The sequence below is a fragment of the Siphateles boraxobius genome, unplaced genomic scaffold (assembly GCF_051911475.1).
Source record: "Siphateles boraxobius isolate OS27281-9 unplaced genomic scaffold, OSU_SipBor_1 20, whole genome shotgun sequence".
NCBI classification, from domain to species: Eukaryota; Metazoa; Chordata; class Actinopteri; order Cypriniformes; family Leuciscidae; genus Siphateles; species Siphateles boraxobius.
This window is the reverse complement of record NW_027508811.1, coordinates 10,057,501-10,070,238: the sequence shown is the minus strand read 5'-3', so window position 1 is coordinate 10,070,238 and position 12,738 is coordinate 10,057,501. Positions and strand designations below refer to the sequence as shown.

Sequence of the window (12,738 nt, the reverse complement as noted above, 5' to 3'; positions counted from 1 at the left end):
GCATTAAACGGATCAAAAGTCACAGTAAAGATGTTTATAATACTACAAAAAAAAATTATTTCAAATAAATGCTGCTCATTTGAACTTTCTATTAATCAAATAATCCTGACATTAATGTATCACAGTTTCCACAAAAATCTCAGCAGCTCATCAGTTTCCATTTCACCTTTGCCATCACAGGAATACATAACATTTTAAAATATATTAAAATAAAAACGTTATTTTAAGTTGTAATGAAACTTCAGAACATTCATATTTTTACTGTATTTTTGATCAAATAAATTCAGCCTTGGTGAGCATAAGATACTTGTTTCAAAAACAACCTTGTTTTAAAAAATCTTACCAACCCTAACCTTTTGAATGGTAGTGAAATTTTGATTAGTTGTCAAGATAATTTGACTATTTGCACTCGTCTTGCTCTGCAACCCAGTCCTCTTCACACTTATGTATTCAGAGAAAGTTTCAGTATCTAAGTATACCTTCTGGACCCTCTGAACACTTGACACTAATATGCAGAACTTGCATTCATTTATTTTTATCTTATCATCCCTTAATTCCCCATAGATTCTTAGTATCAGGTTAATTTCACAAACCTGTTTGCAGAAAGAGCCTAGAGGGAATTCTGGGATGTGATAATAAGACACAAAATCCTGACAAGGACAGGACCCAAAACAAGGACTGTCAGATTTGAAATGTTGTTAAAAAGAGAACGCACTGTGAAATTCCTGAACTTCCTCTGTCGTTCCCCCGAGAGCACTCCGATTAACCCACAGCTTTATCTTTGCACTCTCCATGCTGTCTCCTGGCTGGCCTCCGTGCCAGAGCATTAGAGAGTCTTAAACTGTCAGCCATTTTTTCTGCGGCCCTTTTGGGGACAGAGAAAGAGATGCCGAAACAATAAGCTGGCTAATTCCTTGCTAAGTCCATACTCCAGCCTCCATTAAGAAAAATGGTGATTTAGGCGTTAGACGGTTCCCAGCTAACATGCACTCAGCCACATTTCTCCAAGCTACCACGCCTGCCATGTGATGCTCTCCGTAATTACTTTCCTTCCGTCAGACAAATCCACAGTCGCAGAATACGATATTTCACTATTGTTTGTGACTCAGCTGGAAGCGGAGAGATTAGGCGAAGGACAATGAGACTTAATTAACTCGTTTAGCCGTGATCGTCTTTAAACGAGCCGTTAGAATAACAAATGGGCTTTTTCTGCTATCTACCAGTAATCTGTTTGGGTGCTCTTGTTGAATCTTGTCTTATTTGCTGCAGGTGGATGTGTGTATATGGGAACGTCTTCTCGGGACTCTGCAAGAGCTGTTTAATCAGTTTTCTGTCATGTATCAGGTCAAAACAGTAATATGGGGTGTGCGTTTGAGATATCGCTAGTCTCAGGCTCCAGGGTTGTGAATGACTTGTGAATTTAAAAATGAAACACTAATCACGAAGAAAGATAATCTTCATACACATGTTTCATATTTTTTTTACTTCTGTAATGTGATATTTTTCAGTAAAAAAAAGCATATTCAACAGGAAAAAAGGTAAATGCTACTAATAATAAAATAATTATACTAATAATAAAACTATATCAGTACTCAATTTTATCCATCAGGAAATTATTCGATAGTGTCAAATGAGTGTTATATACCAGAATAGAGCCAGACCTGAATGGGAGATTGTTAAAATAATGCTTAAATAACTAAGCGTTAACTTAAATATGGCTTTTTCCAACAGCCCCTGTGGCCTAAGTGATGTCAGCGGAAAAGAAAAGCAATTTCAGAGAGTAATTTTTTTCTGAAAAATTTGGAATAACATGAACCATGATTTGTTCTTAACCATTTTGTTTAGAATGTAAATGTAAATGATGATTTCTTGACTACAATGAAATGATCATGACCTTTTGAATTTGATGACAGTCAAACCCACCAATGGCATTTCGCACAACAAATAGCATAGATCCCACAAACCTCATGTGTTTCACACTGTGACTGGTTTGTGAGACATAACCGACTCGCCATTACCACTCTCTCCTCTCTAGAGAACTCTTTGCCAAAAGCATCCACAGTGGAGAACAGCAGTGGTTCTCCTCCACACGCCAACAGCTCTATCTTGACCCCGACATCACGGAATGGAGTGACAGGCGAAGCGTCTGTAAACCCCTCCTCCTCTAAAGAGCATGGAGGCCTGCCAATCATAGTGCCCTTAATCCCGCCCCCTCTGATTAAAGCACCAGCAGGTAAGAAACACAATAGACAGTATGTGAGTTTCTAACTTATACACACACATACAACTGTGCAGAAGGCATTTCATACTTTCTTTTTAACGCTGGGTAAATGCAATCCTACATTACATACTTTATCCGTCAGGTGTCTAGTATTCACACTGTACATTTGTGAACCATGCATTAAGGTTCTTAATTGCGTTTTTATGAGACTAACAACGTTGATTTAATAATTGCTTGACCATTTGTGTAAATGTCGCCATGTATATCTCTTGTGGCTGTCTTCTCAGTCATTCTAATTAACATGTTTGCCGATATTTTAACTGTTTCACTCAGAGGCTGAAACTAAAAGCATAAAAGTTTCTGCGACATTACAAATATCAATGAATATAGCATTATTTGTTTTATAATATCATTTGCATCTAAGCTGACGCTACCCGAGCTGTGAATGTAAGTTTGCGGTCCGAATTGAATTTGAGATACCATATACCAATGGCAAGAAAACACGTATTGATTTGTCCGCTGGCTGAACACAAAAACAAACATATACAGCTAGGTTATTGTAGTTCGATTCATAAACAAATGACTCTAATGAGCAAGTTCTTTTTTACTGAATCAAAAGCAAGCAATGGAACCAGTGCACTCCGACTCACAAATTAGGTGACTTCTCTAGTCTTTTAATAAATCGTTCAAAAAGACTTGAAAAAAGTGCTGCATCATAATATACACACTTCCCTACTATAAAGGTAAAAAAAATGAAGTAGTATTTCCGAATTCATAGTATTCATGAAACAGTAGGCAAAAAGTACCTATACTCGGAGGACCTACTAATGCTCTTCTAAAGATTACCAGTTCATCGCATTCAAGTGCTTTGTTTTCAGAAAGAACAGGAATCATGGAGGACACTAGGTTTATTCTTGCCTATTTATTGATGAAAATCTTATCTAAGACAAAATGATATTTAGAGTCCCATTCATTGACAACCATATAAGCACCGCTATGTTTAAAGTTAATGGCACGCCCAACTCGGGAACTTGGGAATAAAACATTTTCCTTGAGCTTCCTGAGCTGAACTCTGCAGGACAGTGGCTCCCCAGGAGCAGGACTGGACACCCCTATCCTACTACTTCCAGCAAGATTCTGAAGTGTGCATTCAGTGAATACTTTACAATCCTACGAGGCCACGGGAGAGGACTTGTGAATTGCATGACGAATGTAGTACATCTCTATTATTACACACATTCATACCATTTAGAACGTAATTTTTTAACACTTGCAAAGTAATCACTTATTCAAAAGAAGTACCTACTCAGAGAGTATGTGAATTCAGACGCAGCCCATAGTTCTACCGGAAAGACTCGGAAGGCAAGATAATATCACAATGAGATTTATTAATTATTAGACCAGAAAAATGTTGGATGGTTAAGTTCTTTGGCGCAGGCCCCGTCCGTAGCTCACATTCAAAGGGTAGCGGACTCTGCATTTCCTGCATGAAGATGAAGGCAGGGGCGCAGCCGACCCCCAGGAAGGTGTGGAAAGGGACCATCCTGGTGGTGGTGAGGAGGAATGTTTGTGTGAGTGAATGTTTGTGTCATCATCTGTGAAGTCAAACATGTGTAAATAACAATCTTTTATACTCCCAGTATTAGATAATGATTGGATAGACCACAACGTAATGAGTGACGTAACATTTGAGTCTTCCTGGCAGAACTTTACGCTAGAGCTTTCATTTACTGGTTTGAATCAGTCTGCCGGATCTTTTATTGAATTAACCAATTGAATCATTCAGACCGATTTCTGAATCAACATGTGACTCACTTTCAGTGATTTCTGTCTCGAAATGAAGCCTGTTTTGTGTATGTAAGGTATATAAGGTTTTTGGAACTTAAATGTAGTTACTGACAGGTTGTTCTTTCAACATTCTCATTCTCAGTCAGAGTTTTTATATTTAATAGTATACAGTATTATTTATAAATAAAAATGTCCTTGATTAATGTAAATATAACGCTGAAAGTCTACATTCATTGTTGGTTGAGAGTGTGTGTTGTAGCGCAGCAGACTACAGTCATGGTGTCTAATGGGGCGGCACCAATGTGAGGTGCATCCCTAAACCAGTGTACTGTGCACTAGTGTATTTATGTGTGTGTGTGTGTGTGTGTGTGTCCCTATGTATGTGCGTTTGTATTTATGTGTGCGTTAATGTGTGTGATGTGGTGAGAAACAGATGGTGTAGACTCGCTAACTACCACGGCAAGAAGCCAACCCCCCCCCTCCCCATCCCCGCCCCTTGCCTGTGGCCCTCTTGAATAATTCATGAGCATGCGCATAGTGACAGAGGGCTTTTGAAGTGCAGGTATGTGCTGCTCTACCACTGGATGTTCCACAAACACACACACATTTTCACAATCTCTCTTAAATTCAGGATTCGGAAGGAGCAATGAGGCTGTGCTGAGGAAAAACAAACAGAAGTGTCATGGCAACAGTTTTATATTAGGATGTTTGTACTTTGAGGGTTTTAGAGAAACACTTTGAGTCTTTTTTTGCTCTGTATGAGACTGTTTGTAGGCAAGCTCTTTCTATCTTAATTTTTTTAATATACTTTTTCCAGCCTGCTGAATCAAAGCTGCTATTGCCGTTTCTTTAAAATAATAAAAATTGCTTTAATTGCTAGAACAAAAAGTACTGTACATTAGAATTTATAGATGAAGTGTAGATGAATAAATCTTCAATAATAGTTTTTAATATAGTTTTTTTAGCCTGAATATTATACAGCTTATAGTCCGAGTTTTGGAATCATAAAGGAATAGTTCATGCAAAAAAAGATTTAATCATTTGTCTTTTTATCATTTACTCATTCTATTCTAAACGCAAATTACTTTCTTTCTTCTGTGGAACAAAAAAGTGATTATTTTTGCAGAATGTTCTTTTGTGCATCTGCAGCTCTTTTAAATGTGGTGGGGGAAGACCATCAAGCTCCAAACATGTCAAAAATGCACTATAACAGTGGGTGAATTCAAATAATTTGTTTCACACTGCAAAATAACTCATTTTGTATTCCATAGAAGAAAGACAAAGAATTTGGTCTGACGCAAGAGTAGGTAAATGATTACAAAATTTTCTTTTAGTTTTATCTAGGGCCTAAAATTAACGGGCCAGCGCTGCATCGTCAATGAAGTTTAAGCCTCGCCAATTTAAATATTCACGTGCAAGAAGATGCGTAAGTAAACTCAATTAATTACTCGAACGCTGTGGTTAGATTTCAGTGCGCAAACATCCTAAGCATGCACCTAAAAGGCCGTATTTCAGGCAGTATACGCTAATACGGAATTGAGCTCTCTTTCACGTATTCTTGCACTTGAAAGGACAAATTCACACAAAGTATCCTTGTAAACATATTCGGTTATGTCTCAAGTGAATGTAAATAGTTGAGAAAGAAAACACATGTGTACAATATCAGTATATTGGATCTTAAAGTGACAGCAGCCTAATATTCCTGCTCCTGTCTGTGTCATTAATGTTAATCAAACAACAAAAGACAAAGAGAAAATCACTTACTGCTCTTGTCTGAAAAAGTTTTTTAATTTGAATAAGAATTAATCAGTTTAATTTATACAATGAAGACTAGCAGCCAGTGTTATTTTACATTAGATTAGTAACATTTATTTTACACATTACATTTCTGTCCCTGAAAATTGTGAATTTTCACTGGTATCTAAAATTTTGTTTTCATTACTGCTTGTTTTTTGCAAAAACACTTTCATGGCCAGTAAATTTTCATTGGCAGGTTTGGCAAAAAAGTTTTAGGCCCTGGATCTATCCCTTTAAATCATGAATTAGGTTACTTGTTTCAAACAGCAAGCTAGTCAAAAGCTCAAATAGGCATCTCTATCACCATCTCACGCCATTGGTGGAGCGAATGCTGTAGTTTTTCAATCTAGTTGGGATGCTTAAATAGATTGCAAAATGTATTTATTTTTTTGCCACCAGGGATACAGAAATTACTAAGATAATTTATACTTGATTTTGGGTTCTGGTCTGTCCTCCCCTTGCAAAGAGTTTAATTTGGGTGGTCAGAAGTGGATCTGATTACTGAAGTACATTTTATGCTCAGTGTTTAGCCTATGGAGAAATGTTTAACATAATTCTGAATAGATTTCGATCTTAAAATATAATTTGGTCTACACACTCATTAAAAAAGACACAGGAGAAAGAGAGAGAGAGAGGGGTGAAAGGAAAGGTTAAGTCTAATGGGCAGACTTTTTTTTCTCCACACACTTAGATTGATCTGATCATTAAGCAGCTGCTAGAGGGCGAGAGTGTAAAAGATCTCTGAGGGAGAAATCATTTGACATGGGCAGATGCATTCAAAGAATCACACACTGAATCAGAATCTGAGGTTGGGAATCTCAGAAGATTGAAAACGACAAATGAACAGTTTTCTGTTGTGGCAATGTCGGTTATATTTGAATCAATGTGTGTGTGTCTTTGTGGTCCCTAGAAGCTCGCTCACCCCTGTTCCCAAACACACACGCATGCATGCAACACACTTCAAACATCCAAACCCGAACGCTCGTGCCCCCAAGCATTTGGTTGTTAGTGGAGCATGATGGGAAAGATCTAATATCTTGTGGCATTTGATGTAAGATAGACGCACACACACCAAGAAACATGTGTATTCTTGAAGTGTGTGGGGTGATTCATGATGACAGGTTTCTCTTAACCCCTTGTGGATTGATGAGGGAAAGATTCCCTTTGGTCATTAAACACACTTTACATGGGATTAAAAGCGAGGTTTAAAACAACGATATCTTGTGGGTTAAGCACAGTGTAAAAAGCCAAGAGAAAATGTGCATCTGCATTATATACTGCCTGTCTGTATATTTATATATGAATCAGTGTCTAAATGTGTAAGGGTGGAGAATTAAATAGTTGTTGTGGTGACTATCTGGTATATGACATCACACTTCTCTACTATGAATTGCAAAGGCACTTCAGTCTATTGCACTTCTTTCAACATCGATGAATGTTGTAATCTATCTAAAATTTGACTGTTTCGAATATACTGTATCCTTATATATTCTTTATTTCTCTGTTTCTCTCTCTCTCTCAGAGGAGGACACCTCTAATGTTCAGATAATGTGTGCGTGGTGTCAGAAGGTGGGAGTGAAGCGTTATTCTCTCAGTATGGGCTCTGAACTGAAGAGTTTCTGTAGTGAGAAATGCTTCGCTGCCTGTCGACGTGCCTACTTCAAACGCAACAAGGTAAACGCCCAGTGTCCACCTCAGTCTCCACCTCTTCCTGTCCCCTCAGCCAATCGGGCTCCTTCTGTCTGATGTCACTTCTTCTATTCTTCCTTAACCTTGTTCAGTGTTACTAAATCCTTTGGCTCAAAACTGTAACTCTTACTCTGTTAAATGACACATTATAAGACATTATTTATTTCTGTAGATTTTTAGCAGGTATTACATATAGTGATTCACCCATAACATTTCCAGTCATTTTTTTTTTCCACAAGTAGCAGTCTGTCTAGAGTCCTTATTAGGTTATTATTCTGATCAGCTGAAACACTAGTATTTTTTCATTTTCATTCATTGGTAGGCCTATTTGTACTTTACTGATACTTTTTAACATGGTTGGTTCACAAAGACAAGCTGATGGCATGGTTTATTCCTATTATTCAGTACATTTGAATGTTCTCATATATTATAACTGTATACAATATTTTACTCACAAATGTAAAGATTGAGATTATCATATTGGTTAGTTTTCTTTTATCATCACTTCACATCATTTTAGTTTGTTATATTATTTACATGTATAGAATATATTACCTCTAACTAAGAAAATGTAATAATTTTGGTGGGCCAAAAACACAAGCAGCTTTGAGTATTAGCAATGGATTAAAAAATCTCTGTGATGTTTTGTAGTATAAGCTGGTTTGTCTCTCTGTTTGATAAAATTACAGACATTATAAGCTAACTCTCCATATCCCTCACAGAGCAATTGCTAGTTTTATTTCCATCCTGTTAATTTTCTTATGATTAATAATGTGTAATATTTCTGAAAGTCTGATTTACCCCCAACACAAGAATATTCAGCAATGAACCTCATTTAGATTTAGACCTCATGCCATCAGAGTGAGACAGATATTGATTGTGTGTTTTCTTTTCTATCTAAGCTTGGATATGTGAGGAATTGCAGTGTAAGTATACTGTGTTTGGATTTCTCCTCTCCTCGTGTGTGTTAGAGACCCGTACACTTATTCACACACTGATGGAACTCATAATATCATGGACGCATGCAAACACACCCCCAGACATACATATTTTATGCACATACACATGCATCAAAAAACACAGGCTTATGCACATGTATACAAAAGCACACAAATTCACTATAACACATGCATACGTACACACACGAGAGTCTCACATGCATGCGTACGTACACACTACCACATGCATGCATGTTTGTTCACAGCCACTCCTCGCTTAGTGTGTGGTGTGTTTGAGGATAGAGTGGACAGCATGAAGAGACTAACAAACATGCAAACAAGACCAGAGATTTACTGAAGCTACCACACACACGTACAAACACAAACGTATAAAGTACTCTCTCTCTCTCACACAACACATGTGGATACACAAAGCAGACACAAACAATTGTATAAATTTCATGAATTGTAGAGCAGTGTAGAAGCCTAGCGACATAGAGACAAAAAGTGTAAAAAAAACAACAACATATTTTGGTGTTTTTTTCTTGACTGTAGAAACCATAGACTTCTTGCAAAATGTGTACAAATCATATCATTCACATAGCTGAATTTAAAACATGAATTTTACAGACATATAGATGTAAATGTACACATATATTCTGTTACTGAATACCGCCACCTTTCAAAAAAATTATAATAAATCAGTCAGAAAATGAAAGAGAGACAGACAGAAGTAAGTACAAGTGCAGGCAAAAATTTACACAAACACAGAGGGACTTTTAATTCCAGGAATTCATTCAAAGCCATTTTCATAATTGTGGGTTATTTTTCCACCCAAAATAAATAAATAAATAAATAATTAAATGATATTTTGTTGAATAATGAATGGTCCTAAAAATGAAGGCTATTTTAATTAACTATTAATTTTGCATTGTGACATTTCATGACAGTTGAGCATTAATTAAGTATTCAAATATGTATTATTACAATAGTGAAAAAGATTCTCTTTCTCATTACTGTACTAGAAAGAAAACAATGAAGTATAATATTTATACATCATTATTATAGCATTTATTATATCTGCCCTAGAATTTATGCTGATTGAAAAAAACTCATTGCACTAGAGTAATGATAATCTAATGAAATTTCCCAAAAAATACCTGGACATATTATGGTAAAGAGATTTTTGTGGGGGAAATGTGCTAACATAATGAAAAAAAATATCAGTACGGTTTTTAGTGTATTTATTTTGTTGTTGATTTTTGGGTGGAATGTGACTTTAAGAGATTCGCCCTTTTATACATATGTGAAATGATTTTGTGCAACGTTAGTTTGTGCAAACTGTTTCAACTTCTATAGATGAAGTCATTGGAGGAATGTGGCCTGAATATGTTTTTGTGAGATTCAACAATGTGAAGCTCACAGCAGAGCACAACATGTTGATGTGTGTTTTCTCTGATCTGCTGTCTAATTTCCATTGTCTGTGTTTTTAATCATTAAAATGTTAGCACAGTCCAGTCATTAAACGTTATTAGAGTCTCACGCTTAATGAAGAGAACAGACAGTGAGTTCTGAATGACATCATCTGATATGTTGATACGGTCAGTGTAGTCTGTTGTTATTATAGTGTAAACTGTGAGGTCGTTTTGGCACGTCTGTAGATGTTTGGATGCTGTATCTTGTTCTCTGAGGAGACACGTCTGTGGAATGCCAAACGAACGTCTGGCAGGAGCATGTCCATTTCATCCCACCAATCATAGAGCTGTTTACTTCGCTCCTTTGACGATACTCCTGGCGTTCTGCCACCACTGCGACTCCACCTTTATTTCTATAATTCATTAGGGGGGGGGGGACTTTATTATGCTCTAAGATTATATGAACATTTCCTCTTTCTCTTTTCTCATGTACACCACAAGGTCAGCTGCAAAGATAAGCAGTGTTGAGTATGTGTGAAATAAGACACTGGGAGGGGCGGTGGGTCTGATGTTACTGCAGTAAATATGCCACATCTGCAAAACTCATAACGGAAAAAGAGAAAGCATACACATGAATACATATCTTTATTCTCTATCATCCCACCGGCCCAACTTAGGTAGTGAAACATCCGCACACCAGCTGCTTCAGGTGATTATAATTCCTCCGCATTAAAGGTGTGTGTGTGTGTTTGTTTTATGTGTGAATAAGGAGTGTCTTCCTCAGAGGAAATGTGGTAAACCTCTGTCAGACACGCACACAAAAACAGTATTGTTACTGTATTGTGTTTATTGTGTCAGACTGTGGGCTCGTTTTACGGTGTCCAAATCCTCATATTTGGGCGTGTGTGTGTGTGTAGGTGCTGAGGTAATGAATTTTGACAAGATATTTTTAGGCCTCATGAAACCTTAGAGTAACTGAATATTTTGAATACAGAGAAGTGTGTCCATATATGGTGATTTGTTCTGGACTGAGTTGAATAGAACTGCAATGTGTGTTTGTGATGAATAAGAAAGAACTTGGGTCACTCTAACTCAGTTACAGTGAGAGTTTATTGTAGGTCCTCAGTGGCAGTTGCCATTAGGAAAACACAATTAGTTAGAATATATCAAAGACAATGTTGTAAAATTTCAGTGTTTGCCATCACTATCAAAGAAGTGGAAATCATTAGTATTATTTTATTCAGACATGTACACTTTTGGACATGGTATTTTAAGAACCTTTGAGTTCCATACCATTTTATAGAACAGATAGTTCAGACTTTACAAATTTAATTTTAATTGTAATAAACATTTGGTTCTTAATATTTTATTGGAATAGCCTTTTTGTAGTAGCTGTAAAAGCAATAACGTACAGTATTTGAGGCCATGCTGTATATTTTGTAAAAAAAATATTTTTTTAATTTAATTTAATTTTCATTTTTTTTTAAAACCAAGGCTGCCTTTATTTGAAGGCAGCCTCATGTCGCTCCAAGCCCGTAAGACCTCCGTTCATCTTCAGAACACAGTTTAAGATATTTTAGATTTAGTCCGAGAGCTTTCTGTCCCTCCATTGAAAATGTATGAACGGTATACTGTCCTTGTCCAGAAAGGAAATAAAGACATCAACAAAGTAGTCCATGTGACCTCAGTGGGTTAGTTAGAATGTTTTGAAGCATCGGAAATACATTTTGGTCCAAAAATAACCAAAACTACGACTTTATTCAGTATTGTCTTCCGGTTCTGTTGGGGATCCGCGTTCACGAGTCTGCAGTGACGCTGATGACGTAAGACGCTGCTGACGTGTATCTGGTGCGTCCGTGTATTCGGGTTCAAATAAATATGGCTGGGCAAAAAAATGCAAGTCTTCCCCTGTGTGGAAATTCTTAGACATGTTTGTGAAGATTGTTTTGTTTCCAGCGTGCGTCTCCCTCAGACTGTAACCGAAGCTCGGGCGCACCAGATAGCACGTCAGCAGCGTCTTACGTCAGCAGCGTCACTGAACGCGGATCCCCAACAGAACCGGAAGACAATACAATGTCTTAGTCAACAAGTCGTAGTTTTGGTTATTTTTGGACCAAAATGTATTTCCGATGCTTCAAAACATTCTAACTAACCCACTGATGTCACATGGACTACTTTGATGACGTCTTTATTTCCTTTCTGGACAAGGACAGTATACCGTTCATACATTTTCAATGGAGGGACAGAAAGCTCTCGGACTAAATCTAAAATATCTTAAACTGTGTTCTGAAGATGAACGGAGGTCTTACGGGCTTGGAACGACATGAGGGTGAGTCATTAATGACATCATTTTCATTTTTGGATGAACTAACCCTTTAATGAAATTGTCTTCACAACTACTAAACATTATTTCATCGTGTGAGTCATCTCATGCAAAATGGTCATTTAGTTATCAAAATCTGTCTGTCAGACATACTGTATATGTATTTTCCATAAATATCTATGGCATGGAAAGTTGTCTGTCTACACTTAACATTATATTATATATAAATGTGCATATGCCTATTCTTTTCCTGTGTACTATTGACTTTCCCTAGTAAACTTTGTTGAAATCTGTATATTAAAAAAATCTATTAAACTCTATATAACTGTATTTGACACACAACAGCATTCAGCTTGACAAAGCTGACAGTCAGCGTCAACAAAAAAGTAAAACAAAGATTAAATTTATACATGACAAATTTTTCTCATATTTTGTATTTCCCCGGCTGACTGCCATGGTGAAAAAAAAACCTTCTAAACATTTTGAACAGTATGGCTCACACTATGATAAAAACTTTTCATTTTGGTGCCATTGGCCAATTTCCTGACACAATAACTGGGTTTAGAA

At 36.8% G+C, this 12,738-nt stretch overlaps 1 protein-coding gene across 4 annotated transcripts in view; it reads left to right on the top strand.

Annotated features, from left to right (window-relative positions):
- The window catches only part of sobpa (sine oculis binding protein homolog (Drosophila) a), a 41,904-nt gene that overhangs the window by 10,204 nt on the left and 18,962 nt on the right, over window positions 1-12,738 (top strand). For 2 of the 4 annotated variants that reach the window (XM_077236670.1, XM_077236668.1), the window contains 3 exons: window positions 2,036-2,233; window positions 7,329-7,480; window positions 8,398-8,421. In XM_077236670.1, coding sequence (XP_077092785.1) covers window positions 2,036-2,233; window positions 7,329-7,480; window positions 8,398-8,421 — 374 coding nt within the window. The remainder of the gene's footprint in view (window positions 1-2,035; window positions 2,234-7,328; window positions 7,481-8,397; window positions 8,422-12,738) is intronic. The other 2 variants (XM_077236671.1, XM_077236669.1) reach the window with 1 other exon arrangement.